Source organism: Rhinolophus hipposideros, assembly GCF_964194185.1.
Source record: "Rhinolophus hipposideros genome assembly, chromosome: 24".
Classification (NCBI taxonomy): domain Eukaryota; kingdom Metazoa; phylum Chordata; class Mammalia; order Chiroptera; family Rhinolophidae; genus Rhinolophus; species Rhinolophus hipposideros.
In genome coordinates, this window is record NC_138070.1 from 38797118 (window position 1) to 38822878 (window position 25761).

General features: G+C 42.8%; 1 protein-coding gene across 7 annotated transcripts in view; it reads right to left on the reverse strand.

The window, feature by feature from the left end:
- The window catches only part of GRIK4 (glutamate ionotropic receptor kainate type subunit 4), a 463707-nt gene that overhangs the window by 191188 nt on the left and 246758 nt on the right, over nt 1-25761 (reverse strand). For 6 of the 7 annotated variants that reach the window (XR_013992485.1, XM_081037048.1, XM_081037049.1 and 3 more), the window contains 2 exons: nt 19966-20144; nt 12501-12554 (listed from right to left, as the gene is read on the reverse strand). Coding sequence is in view for 6 of the 7 variants with exons in the window: in XM_081037048.1 (XP_080893174.1) it covers nt 12501-12554; nt 19966-20144 (233 nt within the window). In the remaining variant the exon portion in view is untranslated. The remainder of the gene's footprint in view (nt 1-12500; nt 12555-19965; nt 20145-25761) is intronic. The other variant, XM_081037046.1, reaches the window with a different exon arrangement.

Genomic DNA, 25761 nt, shown 5'->3' on the forward strand with positions numbered 1-25761 from the left:
TGATGCTCTTGGGAGTATCAGTTGCCTCGTATGTAAAATGTGAATAATAATATCCATCTCTAAAATCTTGGTGAAATTAAAAATTAGCTATTAATAACACTTAATAACACTGTTAGGTTATGCCAACTACTGGAACAGATAAACCCCCAAATCTCATGGCTTTACACAATAAAAGTATATTTCTGACTCAACTGAAGTCCCAAAACAGAGAAAGCAGCCAGTGGGCATCCTTCTATAAAGTCATTTGGGTGGCCCAGGCTTCTTCTAGCTTATAAATGTGTCCTCTGACAAGCCAGGAGTGGGGAAAAAAACGTAGAGAATCAGATACAGGAGGGTTTTATGGGCCAGGTCTGGAAGTGGCACATAATGTTTATCCTCACAATTCCATTGGCTAGAACTCAGTCACATGCCTATACTTACCTATAACGGAAACTGAGAAATGTCATCTGCTGTCTGCCCAGGGAGAAGAGGAACTCAGCTGGCACTATCTGCCACAGTATTAAATTACTAATCATCATCACATATGTCTTTCGCATATGCTGGAAAGCAACTAGCACCCTAAGCTCTGGCATGTCTGTGTGGAGGGTAACTGATCCTATATGAGGAGATTAGCAGTTTGTTGTAAAGGTGACCACTCCCTTGCAACTCAAAGAGTCTGCTCCTGGAGTGTTCTAGTCCAGGGGGGCTGCTGGCCTGGCAGTCCTGTCTGGTGTTTCCAGATAGGGCATGCATGGGGCAGCTGTTCTGGAAAGGCTCTCTGTCCTACAGTCAGCCTCCTGGGTTTGGCCAGGGAAACTGTTGTTCTGTAAGACTGATGGAAGTCTGGATAAAGAACAGGAAGAATTAGGGGCCTCTGGGCAAAGCCCAGTCAGCTGCTGAGACAGCAGAGATGCCATCTGAAGATCAGAGGTGTAGCAGGAAGTGTAATTTGAGCTTCCAGCTACTAATGAACCCAGGGAGATTCACAATAACTGCCTAATAGAAAAGATAAAATTACCCTAATCGATGTCAGAGAGCACAGACGGGCCTTGTGGGCCCTGCATCAAAGGAGGGAGCTGCCACCTTGGCAGGGAGAAGTGTGGAGATTTAAGGATAAAGGTCAAAAGTCATGGTATGTCAATGGAAGGCAAGAAATAACTGAGCTCCAGAAGCAGGAGGCCGTGTGGTCTGTGAGGGCTTCTACCAGCATTGCAGGTGACATGGCTAACTGGATGCCGTGACCACCATTTTATTACCTTGTGCCAGGCAGGGTCAGAGCTCTGTGCTCTCGGCACCACTACCATGCTGGATGGAGGGCTGCCATTTGTGTCATGTAGGCAGTAGGCATCTCAGAGTTTTTCCCTTAGGGAATCTAGAGAGAAAGGGCCAAGAGCTGGTATTACACAGCATGGGAAAGGGTTATACCAGCAGGAGACCTCATCATACAGAGGACGGGCCGTGAAGCAGCTTTGGCTTCTAGTTATAGCCCTGCCACTAATTAGCTGGGTGATGTAGTAATAATAACGACTGGTGATATTTATCGAATACCTTCTACATACAAGGCTCTTTAATAAGTGTTTCTCGTTATTTTCTTATTTGAACCTCACAGCAACTCAAGCAGAATGCACTGTTTTATGCCCATTTTAAAGAGGAGCAAGCTGAGGCTCATAAAGTTTTGATATCTTGCTCTAGGTAGTGGAGCCCGCTCACGAATCCAGGCAGTTAGCTCTTAGACACTTCACTCTATCACGTTTACCCAGGCAAAGCGTGCTCTTCATGGGGCTTCAGCTTCCTCATATTAAAATTATGAGGTTGTGTTAGATGATCTCTGAGAATCTTTTGAGTCCTGGATTTATTCCATCCTACATGCTGTTGAGGGCATTTCAGTTCATAGTACCTTCAGGTTGACGTTCCAAGAAAGGATGACCCATCACATTGAAGAGCCCTTGTGGTCCATGGAAGCAATACAAGTTTAGTAAAGGGAAGGTGTTATTTTAAGAATACCTCGTTAAGGTATTATGAGATATTATTTAAGAATACCTCACTCATGTTGTGAGGCAGCTGCTGTGTGGATATTATCTCCTGAGGCAGGTATTATTAGTGTCCATTTACAGATGAGGTCGCTGAGGCTCAGAGAGGTTAAGAAAGTTGCACAGGGTCACACAGCTGGTAGCTAGTCAAACTAGGATTCTAAGTCCTATCTACCTAATGCTAGCATCTGTGCGTGTCTGGCTCACTTGCTGGCTCTCAAAAAGCCAATCTGAGTACCTGCTGCATCACTGTGGCAGAATTTAGGGAGATAACATACAACAGGGTTCCTGAGGAATTCAGAGAAGGAATGAATAAGAATTAAAGTCTGAGTGGCATCTGTATTTGGGGGAAAAGGACTGGAGAAGTGCAGGGATAACTCATTTACCTCTGTATGATGCCTGTCCCGCTCTGGCCCAAGACTCCAACTGTAATTGCATAGGAAGAATAGACTTCAAAATAGTTTCTTTACTCTTAACAGAGGTATGTCCCTTCCAGAAAGCCAGGCTTCCAGGATATTCTCTCACTGACAAATTTTTGCAATAGCACCGCTTCTATTATCTTGACTATTATTCAACCATCATTATTCCTGAAGTTACTTTGCTGAGTTCCCTTTGTGAACTTTGTGAATCTTGTTAACTCCAGGTTCAAAGGACTCTCTGAGGCTCCCAGAGTTCATCTAGTCTGTGCCCACCCAAACAGAGAAGAGCTCTTTGAACACTCAAAGAATCATAGTGTTATATATAAAAAAAAGACAATGTCTTACAAACATATAGTGCTTTGCAATTTACTTATTCTTTGCATTCTTACTTATCCTCACGACAACCTCATACGATTGTATTATCCCCTTTTACAAATGAGAAGAGTGGTGCTCAGATAGTTAATGGGACTCCCCCAGAGTCACACAGCCAGTATGAGGCAGAGCGGGGACTTGACCCAGGCCACCTGACTTCACAGGCTAGTGCTTTTTCCACTAGATAAATCATCACAATCATCATCATGGTTTCTGAGGAGGAAGTGGTAGTGCACAGGGTGGGTGATGCTGTCTTCTTAAAAATCTTCAAGCCAAGCAACTCCACCTTATTTCCATTACTGTCCTGCAAATTCATATTCCATATGACTGGCCTCTTTCCATCTGCTAAATCACTCCCGTGACTCCCTGCTGCCCAGGTCCTTCCTCCTCTGCTATGGTGGCTGCTTTACGTGGGGAGCACCCCTGGCAGGCTGGCACAAGGCAGGCAGCCCCGGGAGCTGCCTTTTCCCTCTCTTTCCCAGGCTCCCCAAGTGGAACACAACTGTACTTTAATCTCTCTTTACTCCTCTGCCAACTTGCCTCCACTGCCCCAGATGCCTCCTTACTTTAAGCAAATGCTTTTGCATTGCTCTGGGAATATTCTAATCCTTTCTCTCTTTCACATGTTAATGCTCTGATTTATAGCAGCAGTGTTAGATACGAAAACATAAATATGTAAGCAAACAAGTGCCTTGTGTTTTACATTTTGAGGGGTGGTGACTGAGGAGGCACAAGGGGACTTTGGGGGCACTGCTCACACAGGTGTGCTCACTCAGACAGCGCTCATTGAGCTGCCACGCACGGTCTGTGCGGTCTTCCATACGTGGCTAGACTTCAATTTAAAAATTCCAATAATGAGGCAGTTTTGTAGCGGTGGTGAACTAAGAGAAGGTTAAATGAGTTTCTGACGAGTCTGTTGAGAAGGGAATTCCTATACTACAATAGAAAAGAGGCTACCCTGGATTTTTTAAGGGGACTTTCAATTCTGAGAGCAAAGGCTTGTAGGATGCTTCAAGGTTAGCAATTCCACAGCAGCCCCAATAAAGGGCTGCTTATATAAACCTACGGCTAAAAAAGAACAAGGATCACAGAGTCTCAGTCTGTCTCTTTGCGCAGGCATCTCCTTAACCTTGCAAGACATTTCAGGACACCTGGTCCCTGAATCCAAGGATGGACACTGAACAATCTCCTAGGTTGTCCTATCACGCATGTTGAACAAGAAAGTCTTAACTTTTAGGTAACTATTTTCATTTTAAAGTTTAAGAGTCAAATCTGTGAGGTTAGATTCTGCTCACTAACATACCAATATATCTGCTTTAAATCTTCTAAATAGGTTACTTTCAGACAGATTTAATTAGACCACTTAATAATAAACTGACATTTCCATTCCTGGAGCAGTCCATATGTTTGAAGTGACTCACTGTTTCCTGGATATGCCACATACTTTCAAATCTCCAAGTATGTGGACAAGCTGTTCCTTAGCCCAGAATGTTTTCCCTTTCTTTGTTTATATAGAAAACCCCTCCCTATCTTTCAGGGTGTATCTTAAAGTCCCCTTCTTTGGGGCCTGCTTTGGTGAAGCAATTCCTGCCTGCCCCTTCATTTCAGCAAATGGCCCCTGCTTTAAGTTCTAGAGCATTTTGTGTACATGTCTAACAGAATTACCACTTTGCATTACAATAGGGATTTCTAATTTTTCCAAGGCAAACTTAGTTTCTTATTCCCATTTCAATCCCTACCTAACACTTGGCCCAGTGCCTATTAAATCAAAAGCATGTCTGGATGATGGAGCCATGAAAGTGATCTTGATATCTCGTGTTCTGTGTTTCCCCGAAAATAAGACTGGGTCTTATATTAATTTTTGGTCCAAAAGACACATTAGGGCTTATGTTCAGGGGATGTCATCCTGAACAATCATGCTAGGCTTATTTTCCGGTTAGGTCTTATTTTTGGGGAAACACGGTATTTATAAAATAAAATAAACTTCTTTTCTGAATGTTTAAAATAACTCTATTTGTAATAGCCAGAAATGGGAAACACCCAAAATGTTTCTCAGTAAGTGGATGGCTAAGCAAACTGTGGTACATCCACACCAAGAAATAGGATTCAGCAATAATAAGGAAGAAACTATTGATTGATGTAACAACTTGGATGAATCTCAAGGACATTATGCTGAGACTGAAAATAGTTAACCTCAAAAGGTTATATAGAGAGTTCCGGATCAAAATGGCGGCGTGAGGTGAGCCTCTGTAAAGCTCCCCTGGAATTTACAACTAATCGACAACAATAACTCCACAAAGGACTCCCTGAACAGCAGACAGGCAAGACGAAGAGGCCCACTACTGAATTCACCTAAAGGTGGGCGAATCGCACTAGCGGGGGAGGAGGGAAGGGAGAAGTGCGGTGACAGAGCAGCTTGGGCACAGGTCACAGAACTAGCTCAGTGTTCCGAGATCGCTGCATCCAGGAACTTCCGCAGCTGTGGGAGAGGGAAGCACTCGGGCTGCTAGGGCTCCACTTATTGCCCACAGGGCTGAGGGGGCAGCATATAACACGGCTGAACCCAACGCTCACGGCAGAGACCTCGGAGCAAAGACTGAGGGAAGAGGATGAAAACTGTGATTTAAGCCCACTGCCGAGCAGAGAACGAAAGCCTTAGGCACTGAGACTAGCCGCCCCCTCCCTACCCTTCCAGAGCTCGCCCCACCCCAACTGCCCGGTGCTAGAAGCAGAAAGGTAGCGGTGTCACATCAAAAGGACAGGATTTTTGCTGTTCTGAGAACTGTGGACCGCAGAAACAGATTCGCAGCCCAACTAGTTCCGCCAAAGGGGAAGGAGCTGTGGAAGCAGGACCGGCTGTGGTGGTGGTCGCTGCCATTGCTCTGGGCCACCTCTCACAACTCACCCCGCCCCTGGCCCCACCTATCTGGGCGGATCCCTGCAGGAGTAAACAGAACTGTTGAAACGTACAGGCTCTGACTCTGGTGCAGAAAGAGCTTTGGAACTTCAAAAGCTCTCCTCACCCCCAGGGGACGTGGCGCCCTATGACCCAGGTGAACTGTTAACAGAGGAGTGGCCCGTCTCCCAGGGAACCCACCCATTGTGTGAGAAGCTAGAAAAGTGCAGAGAAAATATAGCACTACTGTGTCAGAGAGAAAAAAAATGGCTGCAGTCAGAGAGAAAATAAAATATTCTTCCAACAAGTATTGGAAAACAAAAGAAAGACCTCTTCCTATCAACCTGTTGCAGAAACCACTCCCGTAGATGTCTAGGAAGAGAAATAATAAATCAGCAATTGCCATGAATAACCAAGGCAACAAGACAGCTCAGAAAGAAAGTGAAAAGTCTCCAGAAAAGGAACTTAAAGATATGGAAATATGTGACTTAAATGATAGAGAATTCAAGATTGCAGTTCGGAAAAACCTCAAAGAGATGCAAGAAAACACAGAAAGGCAATTTAATGAACTGAGAAACGCTATCAAAGAACAACATGAGCATTTTACGAAAGAGATTGAAATTTTAAAAAAGAACCAAATAGTATTTCTGAAGATTAAGAACTCAATAGAAGAAATTAAGAATGAAATAACCAGCTTAGGTAGTAGAGTTGAACAGATGGAGGAAAGAATCAGTGACATAGAAGATAGAAACCTGGAAATTACACAAATAGAAGAAGAAAGAGACTTGAGACTTAAAAGAAATGGAAGAACTCTACAAGAACTTTCAGACTCCATCAGAAAGAGCAATATGAGAATAATGGGCATACCAGAAGGAGAACAAAGAGAGAAGGGAACAGAGAATATACTCAAAGAAATTGTTAATGAGAACTTCCCAAATTTGTGGACAGAACTGGATCCCCGAATCCAAGAAGCAAATAGAACACCTAATTACCTCAATCCCAACAGGCCTTCTCCAAGGCACATTGTATTGAAGCTGTCTAAAATTAGCACCAAAGAAAGAATCCTCAAGGCAGCCAGGGAAAAGAAGACGGTAACCTAAAAAGGAAAGCCCATTAGATTATCATCAAATTTTTCAGCAGAAACTCTACAAGCCAGGAGGGAGTAGAACAAAATATTCAAACTATTGAAAGACAGAAATCATGAGCCAAGAATAATATATCCAGTAAAGATATCCTTTAGATATGAAGGAGGAATAAAGACCTTTCCAGACATACAGAAGCTGAGGGAATTTTCTAATACACGACCTGCACCTCAAGAAATACTAAACGTGGCTATTCGACCACCATCAACAGGGACAATTTGTGGCAACCGAAACATAAAAAGGGGGAGCGTAAAGGCCTGAACCAGAATATGGGAATGGAGAAAGTAAGCGTGCTGAAGAAAATGGAATACTCTAAATATCAAACTTTCTTTTAAATAAACTTAAGGGTAACCACACACAAAAAAAATCCAGAACTGAAATATATACTGTAATAAAAGAGGAAGCAGAGGGAAACATCATAAATACCACCACACAGAAATAATAGACAACAACAAAAAGGCAAAGAAACAATGAAGTCACAGCCTTACCAGAAAACTAAAGATAGAATGACAGGAAATCCTCACGTATCAATAATCACCCTAAATGTAAATGGACTGAACTCACCAATAAAAAGGCACAGAGTAGCAGATTGGATCAAAAAACTAAACCCAACCATATGCTGTCTGCAAGAGACACATCTCAGCTACAAGGACAAAAAAAGACTCAAAGAGAAAGGGTAGAAATTGGCACTCCAAGCAAATGGTACCCAGAGAAAATCAGGTGTAGCCATAATGATATCAGATAAACAGACTTCATGGTGAAAAAGATAACAAGAGACAAATATGGACATTTCATCATGGTAAAGGGGACTATACAACAAGAAGACATAACAGTCATCAATATTTATGCCCCCAATCAGGGAGCACCGAAATATACCAAGCAACTACTAACGGAACTAAAGGGAGAAATTGACCAAAACACATTTATACTAGGGGACTTAAATACATCATTGACAGCTATGGACAGATCATCCAAACAGAAAATAAATAACGAAATAGCAGCCCTAAATGACACATTAGATGAAATGGACATAATTGACATATATAGAGCACTTCATCCTAAAACATCAGACTATACATTCTTTTCTAGTGTACATGGAACATTCTCAAGGATAGACCATATATTGGGTCATAAAATCAGCCTCAGCAAATTTAAGAAGATTGAAATCATACCAAGCATATTCTCTGATCACAAGGCTTTGAAATTGGATATCAACTGCGAAAAGAAAGCAAAAAAGAAACACAAATACATGGAGATTAAACAACATACTTTTAAAGAACAACTGGGTCAAAGAAGAAATTAGAGGAGAGATCAAAAGATATATAGAAAAAAAATGACAATGAAAATACATCCTACCAAAATTTTTGGGATGCAGCGAAAGCAGTTTTAAGAGGGAAATTTATATCATTACAGGCCTATCTCAAGAAAAGAAAAATCCCAAATAAATAACCTCATGTTACACCTCAAAGAACTAGAAAAAGAAGAACAAGTGAAACCTAAGGTCAGCATAAGAAAGGAAATAACAAAAATCAAAGCAGAGCTCAATGAAATACAGAACAAAAAGACAATAGAAAAAATTAAAGAGCTGGTTCTTTGAAAAAATTAATAAAATCGACAAACCCTTGGCTAGACTCACTAAGATAAAAAGAGAGAAGACATTAATAAACAAAATCAGAAATGAGAAAGGGGAAGTTATCACGGACACCACAGAAATACAAAGGATTATCCAAGAATACTATGAAGGACTATATGCCACCAAATTCAATAAACTAGAAGAAATGGACAAGTTCTTAGAAACATATAGCCTTCCAAGGCTGAATCATGAAGAACTGGAAAATCTAAACTAACCAATCACCAGTAAAGAAATTGAATCAGTCATCCAAAACCTTCCCAAAAGCAAAAGTCCGGGACCAGATGGCTTCACTAGTGAATTCTACCAAACCTTCAAACAGGATCTAATACCAGTCCTGCTCAAACTCTTCCAAAAAATTGAAGAAGAGTCAGTACTCCCTAACTCATTTTATGAGGCCAACATTACCCTGATACCAAAACCTGGTAAGGACAACACAAAAAAAGAAAACTACAGACCTATATCTCTGATGAATACTGATGCAAAAATCCTAAACAAAATTTTAGCAAATCGAATACAACAATGCATTAAAAAGATTATTCATCATGACCAAGTGGGGTTCATCCCTGGGGCACAAGGATGGTTCAACATCCGCAAATCCATCAATGTAATACATCACATAAACAAAATAAAGGACAAAAATCATATGATTCTATCAATTGATGCAGAAAAAGCATTTGACAAGATACAACATCCATTTATGATTAAAACACTTAATAAAATACATATAGAAGGAAAATACCTTAACATAATAAAGGCCATCTATGACAAGCCCTCAACTAATCTCATAATTAATGGTGAATAACTGAAGCCCTTTGCTCTACGTTCGGGAACATGACAGGGCTGTCCCCTATCACCTCTGCTTTTCAACATAGTGTTGGAAGTCCTTGCCAGAGCAATCAGGCAAGAGAAAGAAATAAAAGGCATCCAAATTGGGAATGAAGAAGTTAAATTGTCACTCTTTGCAGATGACATGATGCTATATATAGAAAACCCTAAAGACTCCACCAAAAAGCTGTTAGAAACAATCAATGAATACAGTAAAGTTGCTGGCTATAAAATCAACATACAAAAGTCCATTGCATTCCTATATACTAACAATGAAATCTCAGAAAAAGAAATACAAAAAACAATTCCCATTTCAATTGCAACAAAAAGAATAAAATACCTTGGAATAAACTTAACCAAGGATGTGAAGGATTTATATGCTGAAAACTATAAAACATTTTTGAAAGAAATGGAAGATGACACAAATGGAAAGACATTCCGTGCTCATGGATTGGAAGAATCAACATAGTTAAAATGGCCATATTACCCAAAGCAATATACAGATTCAATGGAATCCTCATCAAAATCCCAATGGCATTTTTTAAAGAAATAGAACGAAAAATCGTCAGATTTGTTTGGAACCGAAAAGACCCCGAATAGCCAAAGCAATCTTAAGAAAAAAGAACAGTGCTGGAGGTATCACACTGCCTGACTTTAGCTTGTTCTACAGGGCTACAATAACCAAAACAGCATGGTATTGGCAGAAAAACAGACACATAGACCAATGGAATAGAATTGAGAACCCAGAAATACAACCACATAAATATGGACAGATAATTTTTGACAAAGAAGCCAAAAACATACAATGGAGAAAAGACAGCCTCTTCAATAAATGGTGCTGGGAGAATTGGATAGCCACGTGCAAAATAATGAAACTGGACTGTTATCTGTCACCATGTACCAAAATTAATTCAAAATGGATCAAAGACTTAAGCATAAGACCTGACACAATAAACTGCATAGAAGAAAACATAGGTACTAAAGTTATGGACCTTGGGTTCAAAGAGCATTTTATGAATTTGACTCCAAAGGCAATGGAAGTAAAAGCTAAAATAAACAAATGGGACTATATGAAACTTAAAAGTTTCTGCACAGCAAAAGAAACCATCGACAAAATAAAGAGGCAACTGACTAAATGGGAGAAGATTTTTGCAAACAGTTACTCCGATAAGGGTCTAATATCCAAAATATACAAGGAACTCATGAAACTCAACAACAAAAAAACAAACAACCCCATTGAAAAATGGGCAGAGGACCTCAAGAGACATGTCTCCAAAGAGGACATACAAATGGCAAATAGAAATATGAAAAAATGCTCAACATCACTAATCATCAGAGAAATGCAAATAAAAACCACAATGAGATATCACCTCACCCCAGTCAGAATGTCTATCATCAACAAGACAAATAGCAACAAGTGTTGGAGAGGCTGTGGAGAAAAAGGAACCCTCATACACTGTTGGTGGGAATGCAGACTGGGCAGCTGCTATGGAAGGCCGTGTGGAGGTTCCTCAAAAAATTACAAATAGAATTACCATATGACCCAGCAATCCCTCTCCTGGGTATCTACACAAAGAATTTGAAATCATTTATACCTAAAGACACGTGTGCTCCAATGTTCATTGCAGCTTTATTTATGGTGGCCAAGACATGGAAACAACCAAAATGTCCTTCGATAGATGAATGGATAAAGAAGTTGTGGTATATATACACAATGGAATACTATTCGGCGTTAAGGAAAGGTGATAACATGGATGGATCTTGAGAGTATAATGCTAAGCGAAATAAGTCAGACAGAAAAAGCAGAGAACCCTGATTTCACTGATATGTGGTATATAAACCAAAAACAAGACAAACAAATGAGAAACAAAAACTCATAGACACAGACAATAGTTTAGTGGTTACCAGAGGGTAAGGTGCGTGGGGGGTGGGAGATGAGGGTAAGGGGGATCAAATATATGTGTTGGAAGGAGAACTGACTCTGGGTGGTGAACACACAATGGGATTTATAGATGATTTAATACTGAATTGTACACCTGAATTTATGTAATTTCATTAACAATTGTCACCCCAATAAATAAATTAAAAACAATACACAAAATATACAAAAAAAAGGTTATATACTGTACGATTCCATTTATATAACATTCTCAAAGTTATGAAATTATAGAAATATCGAACAGATTAGCAGTTACTAGACGTTAGGGGTAGTGGACCAAGAGGTGGTCGGTGAGACTATAAAATAGTAGTATGAGTGAGACCTTTATGGTGATGAAATAGTTTTGTATCCTGATTGCAGTGGGAGTTACACAATTATACACATTGTGAGACAGGTGCTATTTTGATATCCTGGTTTTGATATTGTACTGTAATTAGGTAAGATGGAACGCCTGGAGGAAACCGGGTGAAACATGGTACCTCTCCATATTGTCTCTGTGACTTCATGTGGATCTTCTATTTTATTTCAAAATAAAAAACCTTATATTCTTTTAAAAATTCTTTTAAAAAACCATTCTCTGAGTTTCTTTTTACTTTCCGATTGAGTGTGTCTATACTTCATAACAATCTTTCACATTTTTTTTTACTGATTTACAATTTCAAATTGCTTCCACATAGATTAAATTACATCATTTCAAAACTATAGCAACTCCACCATGTAGCTGTTTTTATCCTTGTTTTGCAGACAAGGAAACCAAGCCTCAGTACTCGTTGAAGGGCACACAGTTTGTAGGTGGCAAAGATAATGCTCCGACATGATGCAATAAAATTTCTAGAGACCTCTTTTCTCATCTGCAAAAAAGGGATTTGGGAGATGCCCTCTGAAGGTGCATCCAGTTATGACACCATAAGACACCTGTAACTGGTGTACCCTAGCTGTGCTAATTCAAGTTGGCATATGGGTCTGGCAATGCGGAGACGGCAGGCCAGTAACTGGACCTACAGGGGAGACTCCTCCATCAGAAGAAGCACTGTTACGTGGTTGGTGGCATTTGAATGGAGGATTAGAATTCCAGTTCTCCCAAGACTAAGAGTTGTCGGGATGAGAATCCCAGTGGCTCCTGAACTCTCGTCTTTCTAAGATGCCTTGCCTCTCTGCTTCTATTTTCCCTGTCCCTATCTCCTGGGGTTCATTCTGTCACACCGCACTGACCCTAATTAATGAAACTCCCTATGCCAAGGAGGTGAGCTGTGAAAATGTCTTACCAGATTAGTGAAGATATATGTGTAATAGGCTGACACCATCCCTAGTTCAGCTGCCTGCAAACGGAAGAGAAAGAGATTAGAGAGGAAAACAAAAACCTACTAGCAGTGATGAGAAGTGAGGGCTCCATGTGTCTGCCATTTGTCTAACCCACTACCCTTTGGCTCCAGGCAGAGTAGAACATCTTGATTGGTTCTTACTTTGCCCTTGACTTTGGAGGATGGAATACAGAAACACCAGCCTCTAGAATAAGGTCTCAGTCCCTCCACCGTGCTCCTCACTCCTGCAGTGACACTCACAGTAGCTGATGTTCTCATGCACAACAAATTAGCAAGGAAATAACCAGATATCATGGAAACCAAAATGACTTTAAGAAAATGAAGCAAATAATGAACTAGACTGTAACAATTATCTCCACTACTAACAATAACAATGGCTAACATTTACTGTTTATGTGCCGAGCCCTAGAAAGTATTTTACTTGGATTAACTCGACGAAGTTAGGCATTACTATCCCTCCTCCACCCCACGTTTGACAGCTGAGGAAACTGAAAAACCGAAAGACTATCAGTTGTCCAAGGTTACACATCTCTAAAAGTATGTTGTTTAATATCCATGTATTTGTGTTTTTTCCTGCTTTCTTTTTGCAGTTGATATCCAATTCCAAAGCCTTGTGATCAGAGAATATGCTTGGTATGATTTCAATCTTCTTAAATTTGCTGAGACTGATTTTATGTCCCAATACATGGTCTATCCTTGAGAATGTTCCATGTACACTAGAAAGAAATGTATTGTCTGATGTTTTAGGATGAAGTGCTCTATATATGTCAATTATGTCCATTTCATCTAATGTGTCATTTAGGGCTGTTATTTCATTATTTATTTCCTGTTTGGATGATCTGTCCATAGCTGTCAATGATGTATTTAAGTCCCCTAGTATAATTGTGTTTTGGTCAATTTCTCCCTTTAGTTCTGTTAGTAGTTGCTTGGTATATTTCGGTGCTCCCTGATTGGGGGCATAAATATTGATGACTGTTATGTCTTCTTGTTGTATAGTCCCCTTTACCATTATGAAATGTCCATCTTTGTCTCTTGTTATCTCTTTCACCCTGAAGTCTGTTTCATCGGAAATCATTATGGCTACACCTGATTTTCTCTGGGTACCATTTGCTTGGAGTGTCAATTTCCCCCTTTCACTTTGAGACTATGCTTGTCCTTGTAGCTGAGTTGTGTCTCTTGGAGACAGCATATGGTTGGGTTTAGTTTTTTGATCCAATCTGCTACTCTGTGCCTTTTTATTGGTGAGTTCAGTCCATTTACATTTAGTGTGATTATTGATACGTGAGGATTTCCTGTCATTCTATCTTTAGTTTTCTGGTAAGGCTGTGTCTCCTTGTTTCTTTGCCTTTTTGTTGTTGTCTATTATTTCTGTGTGGTGGTATTTATGATGTTTCCCTCTGTTTCTTCTTTTACTACAGTATATATTTCAGTTCTGGATTATTTTTTGAGTGGTTACCCTTAAGTTTATTTAAAAGAAAGTTTGATATTTAGAGTATTCCATTTTCTTCAGCACGCTTACTTTCTCCATTCCCATATTCTGGTTCAGGCCTTTACCCTCCCCCTTTTTACGTTTTGGTTGCCACAAATTGTCCCTGTTGATGGTGGTCGAATAGCTTCCTTTAGTATTTCTTGTAGTGCAGGTCATGTATTAGAAAATTCCCTCAGCTTCTGTATGTCTGGAAAGGTCTTTATTCCGCCTTTATATCTAAAGGATACATTTGCTGGATATATTATTCTTGGCTCATGATTTCTCTCTTTCAGTAGTTTGAATATTTGGTTCCATTCCCTCCTGGTTTATGGAGTTTCTGTTGAAAAATCTGATGATAATCTAATGGGCTTTCCTTTGTAGGTTACCGTCTTCTTTTCCCTGGCTGCCTTGAGAATTCTTTCTTTGTCGTTGATTTTACACAGCTTCAATACAATGTGCCTTGGAGAAGGCCTGTTGGGATTGAGGTAATTAGGTGTTCTATTTGCTTCTTGGATTTGAGGATCCAGTTCTGTCCACAAGTTTGGGAAGTTCTCATCTCATATATTCAACAATTTGTTTGAATATATTCTCTGTTCCCTTCTCTCTTCTCCTTCTGGTATGCCCATTATTCTTAGATTGCTCTTTCTGATAGAGTCAGAAAGTTCTTGTAGAGTTCTTTCATTTGTTTTAAGTCTCAAGTCTCTTTCTTCTTCCCTCTGTGTCATTTCCAGGTTTCTATCTTCTATGTCACTGATTCTTTCCTCTATCTATTCAAATGTACTACCTAAGCTGGTTATATCATTCTTAATTTCTTGTATTGAGTTCTTAATCTCCAGAAATTCTATTTGGTCTTTTTTAAAATTTCAATCTCTTTCGTAAAATGCTCATGTTCTTCTTTGATTGTGTTTCTGAGTTCATTAAACTGCCTTTCTGTGTTTTCTTGCATCTCCTGAGTTTTTTCAGAACTGCAATCTTGAATTCTCTATCATTTAAGTCATATATTTCCATATCTTTTCTGGAGACTTTTCACTTTCTTTGAGTTGTCTTGTTGCCTTGGTTATTCATGGCAATTACTGATTTATTATTTCTCTTCCTAGACATCTACAGGAGTGGTTTCTGCAACAGGTTCATAGGAAGAGGTCTTTCTTTTGTTTTCCAGTACTTGTTGGTAGAATGTTTTATTTTCTCTTCGACTGCAGCCTTTTTTCTCTCTCACATGGTAGTGCTATGGTTTCTCTTCACTCTTCTAGCTTCTCACACAATGGGGGGATTCCCTGGGAGACGGGCTTCTCCTCTGTTAATAGTTCGCCTGGGTCACAGGGTGCCGTGTCTGTGTGGGTATGCGGAGAGCTTTTGAAGTTCCAAAGCTCTTCCTGCACCAGATTCAGAGCCCGTATGTTTCAGCAGTTCTGTTTACTCCTGCAGGGATCTGGCCCAGATGGGGCCAGGGGCGGGGTGAGTTGTGAGAGGTGGCCCAGAGCAATGGCAGCGACCACCACCACAGCCTGTCCCGCTTCCACAGCTCCCTCCCCTTTGCCGGAACTAGTTGGGCTGCAAATCTGTGTCTGTGGTCCACAGTTCTGAGAAGAGCAATTATTCTGTCCTTTTTATCTGACACTGTTACTGTTCTGCTTCTAGCACTGGGCAGGTGGGGGCAGGGCGAGCTTTTGCAGGGTAAGGAGGGGGCGGCTAGTCTTAGTGCCTAAGGCTTCCGGTCTCTGCTGGCAGAGAGGGCTTAAACCACTGTTTTCAGCCTTCTTCCCTCAGTCTTTTCTCCGAGGTCTCTGCTGTCAGTGTTGGGTTCAGCCATGTTATATGCTGTCCCCTCAGCCCTGTGGGCTGTAAGCAGAGCCCTAGTAGTCTGAGATCTTCCCTCTCCCGCAGCTGCGGTAGTTCCAGGATGCAGCGAGCTCGGAGCACTTAGCTAGGTCTGCATCCTGCACCCTAGTGGCTCCGTCTCCACACTTCTCCCTTCCCTCCTCCCCTGCTCGCGCAATTTCCCCACCTTTTGGTGAATTCAGTAGTGAGACGCTTCATCTTGCCTGTCTGCTGTGCAGGGAGTCCTTTGTGGAGTTACTGTTGTTCGATTAGTTGTAAATTCCAGGGGAGCTTTACAGAGGCTCACCTCACGCCACCATTTTGATGACGTCCTGGGTCACACATCTCATAAATGGAAAAGATGAAATTAAAGCCAGGCAGCCTAATTTCAGTGCTTTTAACTATGCTCCCCTGGAGGACTGTGACATTGTTGGAAATACTGACTCAACTCTTTTAGGGGCCAAGGCGTAGGCAGATGAGTCTGTGGGTTGTAGGCATTCCCAAATTAAGTCTACCCCTGTCAGAATGCAAATAAGTGAGACCAGTGAGTATTCTTGAATCTGCAGTCATGTAAAAAACAAGTGAATCATTTGCACATTTTGGTCCTTCACTAGTAGTAAAGAAGAAGTTGCTTGTGCCATGCCTCAGCCTTGATCACAGTGTCGTCATCCCACAGTTGAGAACTGCTGCTTCAGAAAAGCCTTCCTCCACTCTGATCTCTGTAGCCATCATAAATACTCCTAACCAGCATTCCCCCTCAGTGTGCCTGGTTGTGGGTGTGACAGGCGATATAGAAACTGACAAGCAGATCAGGTAAATAATGAGCCCAGCTCTCCCCAGGGCCCTCATCCTTCTTGGCAGTTGATTAAATTTTCATAATATATCTTGCAGCCCTGGGTCACCGTGAAACCATTTTTGTCATGACTAGTGAGGTATGTGGGGGAGAAGCAACACCAGGGATGATCACATTTTCCTCTTACATAGTGTTTATCTCCCAAGGAATTCCAATAACTTTGTGAACATTCTTACAGGAACCTCCGCAGTCTCCTTGAAGAACAGGTTGGTGTAATTATATCACCACCATTCCAATGGGAAACTGAAGTGGGGGTCATCGTGGAGCTCAAGGCCCCTTCCTCCAGCAAATCTACAGTTCCTCCTCCTCCTCCAAGAAGATGGTATGGCATGATGTCCACCCCATGCCATCCCCCACACTCACACTGTCCATATAAAGTGTCATTTCCTCTCACCACTGCCTAGGCTGATGGGATCCTCTTGGTTACAGAGGTGGGCTGGGGGCAAAGAGCTGGGAGAGGGCACCACCAGATGGTAAAACCCATTTTGTGAAATCTGCTGTCCTAAAGATAAAAGACAAAAACCAAGAGATCCTTGGTTTTTAAGACCTAAATTCTGGGTAAATATGTAGGTCGTTGCTGGAACAGCTGCTCAATAAAGTAGGAGATTACTCTGCAAATCCTCCTGAAATCAAGAGACAGCAGAGTGCTGCCAAACTCCAGGGCCAAGCTGATGCATGCTCACAGAATATCCCAGAAGCTCCGTGTGCTCTCTGCTCACACTGCTTCCCACAGTGAGCCCATTCTTCCTGAGGCCCCATCAAGTCCGGGTTGTAATCCCCGTGGAAGAGGAGCAGGGAGCCACAGGGAACCGTGAGGACTGAGGACAGGCCTATTGCAGGGCCTGCCTGCCTGGGGCCACTAGGGAGTCAGATGGGAACAAAGGAAACATGGTTTTCCGAGGTTTCACTCGTCGTTATCGATCAGTTTGGTTCTTAGGTCTCAAGGGTGGGGGCCAGTAAATGGTCTCAGGAAAGCCTGCCACTGGTCACCCAGCAGAACGCTTTCCTAACGATGATCACTATAGGTTGAGTTACCTTCAAAAGCACAGCCATAAAAGAATTAAAAGCATTTTTAACGAAAATACCCGGTATTGCTATGAGTGCTATAAGACACCAATACACTGCTCGTGGGAGTATAAATTGTCATGGCCTTTCTAAAAGGTAATCTGGCCAATCATATCAAAATCCTTTAAACATGCATACCTTTTACTCAGTAATTCCATTTCTAGAAATTGACACCAGGAAAATATTCATGAGTGTGCATAAAGATTTACATACAGAGAAAGCTGTGCGTCCCAGCCTTATTTATTATAGCAAAAGATTAAACATGACGTGTATCTCCAATAGAGGAATCATTAAATAAATTATGGTACATTCTATGATAGGAAATGATACAGTCATTAAACTATTTATAGAAAAATATGTAATGACATGGGGAAAGTGTATGATATATAATTAAGTGAAAATAATTTTGGAAAAGAAAACAATGTGTCTGTAAATGCTGAAAGAATACAAATCAAAATTTAATAGTGGTTATCTCTGGGTGAGGGAATCATGAATAATTTTTATTTTCAAATATATGCTTTTCCGTACTTTCCAAAATTTCAACAGTAAAGTAGACATATTATTTGAGAGAGAGAGAGAGAGCAATTGCGTATGCTAGAAACTATGAAATAGTGTAATATTCCTGGACAAGGACTGCCCCTAAAGGGCTTCCCCCTGGGGGCTGTTCAGACAGGCTCCACTACGGGAGGTGGGGTGGGGTTGTGGTGGAGATACGGGATATGTGCATTCTGACCTGCCCTCTGCAAGGGGCCTGGGGGAACATCTATCTCACTCTCTGCTCCCCACTTTCCTGAGGACTCCTCAGCGTGTATGTCTCCTGTCTTGAAACTTAGAGGGGCTTTTCCATCCTGATGACTTCATTGATCCTAGCCCCAGACATAAAAAAGAGAAAAAGGAAGAAAAAAGAAAAATTCTGTGTGTGTATGTGAGTTGGATATATGCACACAGACAGACATGGGTTTGGAGCTGTGGAAAATTACTATAGCAACAGGCTGAAGGGACAGCCCTCAGTACTCAGAAAACTCATTCAAATCTCTTATTCACTCTGAGACAAAAACTACCTGGGGAGGGGAGCTTAGGAGACAGGAAGGAGAGAGAGGAAAAGACAATCATCAGAGTGACTGCCAGGCTCCTCACAGCTTGGCAGAGGTTAACAAGGAGCCTAGCTCCTTCAGTGGGAGATGGCAGGTTGCTTTTAAATGTGCAATTAAAATGGCATTAGAAGAGGCCAATGCGTTTGGTTTGGGGAAGAGGCTTGGGGAGCTGCTGTGAGCCATAGAAGAACTTGGAAGCAGGATCCACTCTGCCTGGGGGTATGTGCCTATGCCAGCCACCAGGCCTGGAACTGCTGCCAGCTAACGCCAAGGCTACTCAGCTGTTTCCAGCTGTTTGTCCAGCATAGATACCCAGGAACCTGATTTATTTATCTGTGTCTGTCTCTGTCTCTCTCAGATAAGCCTCACAGAGCTCCAGCTTCCATGAGTGTATGTTCTGATTTAGGGGCTGACACTCTGCCCCTCTGTATTCAGGGGGAGTAGGAGAAACCACCCGATTTGTTGTCAGAAACAACTGGTACAGACTTAGCTCTGCTCCTCACAGGGCTGGGCCTTGAACAGAGCTGTTAATCTCCCAGAGTTTCAGTTTCTTCATCTGTCAAGAGAAGATATTATACCTACCTCAGGTAGTCACTGAGAGGATTACATTGGGAAATTACATAGCTCACTTAGTGAACCGTGGTACATGTATAAGTATTATAAGTGGGACCGGAATTCAGCAGTACATGCAGATGTGACCGCCTCAGTTGTCCAAATATGGAAATACTTCTACACCATTTGACAAATAGCCTCTGTCACAAATCCCCTAAATACCCAAGCCCCTCCTAGGAACCCATGGACTTCACCACAGATCCCCTGGTAGGGTCTAGGTTTGGCCAGTGTGTCAGTGGCTGCCCTGCTGCACCAGAAGTTAAATAGTTCTGTGAAATCACCATCATTCTGCTTTCTTCTTTCAGCTCTCAGGAGCTGTCCATTTAAAGTGAAGCACACAGTTTTGTCAGGGTTCAGAGGTACAGCCCAGGGCTCCTTCAGGCATGGCCCAGGAGGACACCCAAGGCAAGGAGGGAGCAAAGTATAAGCTCAGAGGTAAGAAGGAGGGTGGGGAAGAATGCTGCATGCCCATCAGCACCCACCCAGCCCGGCTCCCACCTTCAGGAGGATGGTGTGGGACATGGAGGCGTTGGCATGGATGATGATGGTAGCTGTCTTGTCGTCCCGGATCTCTTTGAGGAGTGGGGTGGGGTCCTGGGTGTCATCCAGCATCCGGACTGAGAGTGTGTCCTTGGAGATAAGGAATTGCCGGAGCAGCTTCTCAAGGTTTAAAAGGCCTGGAAGGGAAGAGAGGATGAAGGCCCTCAGAGTCCACAGTGCCACTGTTGGAGACACTGGAGCAAAAGCAGGACTAATGAGGAGCAAGGCCAGAGGCAAGGTCATGGGTCTGGCCCACTGCTGGTGCTCAGGAGGAACATTTTTACCGGAATAAGTGTCTTAACCTTTTGGGGCTTCAATGATCACATCTTCAATAAAAGGAATGCTCCTAAGCTCCCATGGCCTCTCTCCCACCCCACCGAGTCCCCTGGAAATACTCCTATAAAGTAGAGAATGAAGCTCTCTACTTCATCCCCACTCTTTCCCATAGCCCTCAGGAGCAGTGCTCCCCAGTGCTCAGACCTGGGTTCAGAGACCACCAGGCCTGGGCTTCTTTCCCTAACCTAGTCACTGTGTGACCTCTTTGTATGGCTGGGTCTTTTGGCCTCAGTTTCTTTATCTGAGCAATGAGAATAAAAACAGTGGCCAGCTCACAGGGCGATGGCGAGAATCAAATGAAGTAACGTTTAAAGTAATAAGGCTGAGTCTCATACACGGTAAACCCTCATAAATGTTCCAGCTTGCCCTATAACAGCCGTTAGGTGGGGAAGCAGTTCCCTCAACATCACAAAGCCCAGAAAACAGGTCTAGCAAAACCCTTTGCACTTCTCAGAGCATAGTAGCTGCATTAAAACAAGGTATTATTATGAGTATAAAAGAACAGGCTTTAAACTGCACCCCAGAAGGCAACAATGCAGGTTCAGGACAAAAAAGGAAAACTGGGATTGTGAGCTAAGGACTCTCCCCTCGTCCCCTCCTGCTATTTGCTGCATTGGGGCAGTGGTGGGAAGAGGGGTTTCAGAATGGTATCACTCAGACAAAAGGGTCTTAATTCTGCTTGGTCTTTGAAAGGGCAGGCCAGCAAGAGGGTGGAGGGGGTGGCGGTCTCCTGGGAATAGAGCAGTCTCAAGTCCAATGGAAATGAAACCTACAGGCATTTGCTCCCCAAAGCAGTGACAATAGTAACATTTATTAAATCCTTACTGTGTTCCAGGTAATGGGCTAAACATTTCACATAGTTCTTCTCATTTAACTCCTCACAATAATCCTGTAAGGTGTCATAATCCCACAGCACAGAGTAGAGCATGAGGCATGAAGATGAATAACTCTCCCAGACATAGGCTCCACACACTGGATGGTGAAGAAAGGGTTGGCTTTCCAACCACTCAAAGGTCCCAGTGCTCTGGTTTCCTTACTTGCTAAAGGGATATTAAATGCAGGAATGTATTGAATATGACTCAGAGACTCCTCCCTGCTCAGGTTACTCACCCTCCTCACCCTTGAGTATCAAAAGGTAAGAGAAAGAGGGGGCTGTGAGGAGTATCACATTGCCTCCCTCTTTATGTAGAGAGGTGACAAGCTTTGCCTGGTCACATAGGGACACAGCTGGGATCAGGATTCCCATTTTTTTACATCTTCATCCAACCCTTTTCCCATGACACCAGGACAAAACACACAGGAGGCAGCCCGCATAGACCCCAGGGAGACCGGACATTTTTCTCCGGATTTAGCGAGGACGATCTACACAGGTGGGGTGGGGTTTTTGTTTGTTTGTTTGTTTGTTTTTGTTTTTAACAAGGGAAAGTTAGCAGGGTGGAGCCCAAAGGCCTGGCATGATTGGGACAGGAGCTCTGGGAAAGTGGTGTCAACTTCTATCCTCCAGTCATGGGGCCTGAGAAAAAGCATTCCTGGGAGCTGGAGGCTGTGGAGGTTGGGAGGGAAGCCTCCAGGGGGCCTGATATTCAGAAACAGCCCAGCTGTGCAAGCCACAGCATCTGGTTGGCCCTTCCCTCCTTCCCAACAGGGCCTTGACCCAGGCTTCTGAAGATCCACTGCCATCTGTGCTCCTCGCAGCCCCTCTCCACTAGCTGCCATCAAGAGTGGCACTGATGTTGCTGGGGCACTTTCTGCTCCTGATGCAGAAGATCTAGGTTCAAGCTCAAGGTCAGCCCTCACTGGCTGTGTGACCTTGAAAAGCCATCTAACCTCTTTGAGTCTTCATCTTCATCTGCAAAATGAGTATAACAGGTCAGAACTCAATGGGATCCTACCTGAAAGCATACGGGGAACTGGAATATACAGTATCAGTGTTACTTCTCTTGTATTTACTCATCCCCACAAGAACTCAAAGGGCAGGCATGGCTCAGTGAGGAAGAATGAGGGAAGAGAGTACAAGTCTTTTCAACCAACACTTACTATGTGCACCTTAAGTGCCAGAAACTGGGACAACAAGATGTCAGCAGAGAAAACGGATCAGATACACACTCTGGCCTTTAGGAGCTTAGAGTCCAGGGACTTGCACCTAAGTCTACAGAGAAGTTCAAGTCATGTCCCTATTTTCTTTGATAGCCTAAATAAGCTGATTTTCTGTGGGGCAACCACATTTTGTCCTATACGTAAAACAGAAAGAATACTTGCCAAATCTTCCTCTTTGTTGATATGAAAAGCACAATCTCACTTGTAAAAAGGTCTGAGCAACTGCTCCAAAAGACACTCTAACAAAGAGCCAACCTTTCTGAGGAGGGCACAGAGCAGGGGCACCTGTAGTGTCAGCCATCTCCTTGGCTCAAGGAAAGATCTGCCTGGGCACGCTATGGGAGGGAACAGCTGGAGGGCTGAATAAGGGAGGGATAGCAGTAGGGGTATCCCATGGGTCCTGGAATGTAGCAGGGAGACTCTTTGTGGTCTGGCTTGGAAAGAAGCCAAATCCCCTGGGACCCTTCATTCTGGGCAATGAAATTCAGTGGGATGAGACAGGAAAGTCTGGGGGATGACAGAAGGATTATGCGCAGCACAGCGCAGAGAGGCCTAGCCAAGGCGGCCAGGGTTGCTTCATCTCTTTAAAACCAGCTGGCGCATTGAGCTTCCAGAGAAAAGAGCACCCCCAGATACCACATAAACTGGGACCCTGCTCTTATCAATCCCTGACATGCCCATCCCGCTGCCCTTCAGGATGCTCTGCGGCCCTTTAAACGAAGAAGTAGCAACATTCCCCCATCTCATACAGCACACTCTCTTGTGTGCTCAGACAGGGTGCGGGCAGGAGAGGGGAGAAGGGTATGAGTCTGGGGAAGTCTGCTCCCCAACCCAGGATCTCCTAACAGTTACTCCGTTCCCCAGTCTGAACCACATTGCAGCAGCAAAAAGAGCACAAGGTGTGGCCGTGAATCCCGGCTCCAGTGCTGCTGGGTAGTTAGTGAATGTGGGCAATTCCCTCTACCCATTGCACTTCAGTGTCCTCATCTGAAAATAAGGATAATAACTACTTTACAGGATTAGTAAGAGGATGACAAGTAAGCAACACAGTGTCTGTCACCTACAAGGTATTCCACAAATCTGGTTTCCATTCCTTTCTCTCTCCCACACTTTTACTTCCTAACCATCTTTCATCCTATCTCCTAACTCTTACAAAATTTATTATCCAGTCCACAAAATACAGCTCTTGGTTATAAACCATGTAAAATATGTGATAGCATATACATATCCATATATGTATACATGTTATAATACATATATATATATATATATATATATATATATATATATATATACACTAATTATTTTACCATGTTGGGCAGGGATCCCATTCAAACTTCTTTGCACATCCCCAGTGCAAAGCAGGGTACTCGTTGTTTGCTGGTGGACTGAACTAGAGACTGTGGGGTAAGAAAGAGACCCTATATCCTAACAGGCCAGGGGAGCAGCAGTGCCTGCAGGGGAACACATACCATGTCACTTGAGGGCCACCTGAAGGAAGGGGGTACCTGGCTTGAGGAAGGGTGGGAAGGGCTGTCATGAGACAGACTTGCTCTTGGCAGTCTCGAGTACTATACCCAGGAACAATGAGTGGATGGAAGTCACAGGGAGACAGATTTAGCTCAACATAAGGAAGAACCTCTGTTCAAGATGTCTAAAGATGCAGTGGGCTACATCATGAGGTGATGAGTTCCCCATTACTGGAGGTAGTCAAGGAAAGACTGAAGGCCCTGTTGAGGACTGTTATACACAGTGGATGAAAAGTTGAACTAGAAGAATGTTGGTGTCTTTCCAGCCCATAGTCTTAATTCTATCAGTCAGAAGAGAATACTTTTTTAAAATTTTTTATTCTAAGCAGTGGAAGAAATTTGAAGAAGAGAATGTGTGGTTTAGTTACATTAAGAATATTAGGAATACTACTCTGCCATAAGAAAAGATGAAATACTGCCATTTGCGACAACATGGATAGATCTTGAGATTATTATGCCAAGTGAAATAAGTCAGACAGAAAAAGTCGACAACCATATGACTTCACTCATATGTGGAATACAAAATGAAAGGCAACAAAGGAAAAAGACAAACAAATAAAGAAACAAAAACTCATAGACACAGATAACAGTTTAGTGGTTACCAGAGGGTAAGGGGGGAGGTGGGATGACAGAAGAGCGTAAGAGGGGATCAAATATATGATGATGGAAGGAGAACTGACTCTGGGTGGTGAACACATAATGCAATAGATACATGATGTATTATAGAGCTGTACATTTGAAACCTATGTAGTTTTGTTGACCATTGTCCCCCCAATAAATTTTAATAAAATAAAAAAAGTATATTAGGAATTTTTCAGTGCAGTTTGACATTTTCCAATTGTAATTATCCTTATCTCTATCTGCTTAATAGAAATAAGGGATTTACCAAAGACAACTGCCATCAGAGAGGTTAAAAGCTGCTATCTTCCAGGTTTCCCCTCCACCTCTAGCACAACCCTTCTCTTCTACAAAACCCCCAGCCCAGCAGCAGGTCTGTCTGCCAAGTCAAAGGCTGCGAGAAAACTGGGGAACCTATTAGTCTTGCTCGGGATGGAATGGGATGGATCAATGAAAGACTCAGCAGGCCAGCTCTTCTGGGAAGGAGAAAGGCTGGCTTTTGGAAGTGCAAGGCAGTGGGCCAGGCTGCAGGAGGATGGAGAGGCTGTGAAAGGCACAGCCTGTGTTGGACAGGGCCATAGGACAAGGACACAAATACCTAAGTAAAGAGTCTTCAGGGGACACAGAGGACCCTTGGATAAAAACAATTAGAATGAATACCCATTTCAACAGGCATTCCTTGCTCTCCACTGGTTGATTCCCTTGGCTTTGGTTCTGCACAAGAGCTATATTCCCAGGAAGGCAGCCCTTTTCCATCTTTTGGGATGCAGCTGACATAATACTGACTTCAGAGGACTGTGGTAAGGGTTTAGTGAGGTAACATGAGTTCACAATTGTGCACAGTGCCCCAAATCAGGAAAGTCTCCATCCCACTTCCACCTGCCAGGCACGCACGCCTCACAGTGTATGGATTGCAGACATGTTCCATGGAGCAGATGCTAACTGACAGGGAGGGATGAGCAAAGCGTTGCAGAACAGCTTAAGTTCAAATGCTTGAACAACATATTTCACTTGCTTCTCAGTTTTGTCCCATCCCACACCTAGGCTTGGCCCCAAAACAGGCAGGGAGGGCCAAACCATGGGGGCCAGAGGAGGAGACAGAGAGGGGGTGGGGGTGCAGGGTCAGGCTTCTGGCTCACAGGAGGACAATTGTGCCTTGCTTGGCCATGGAGGC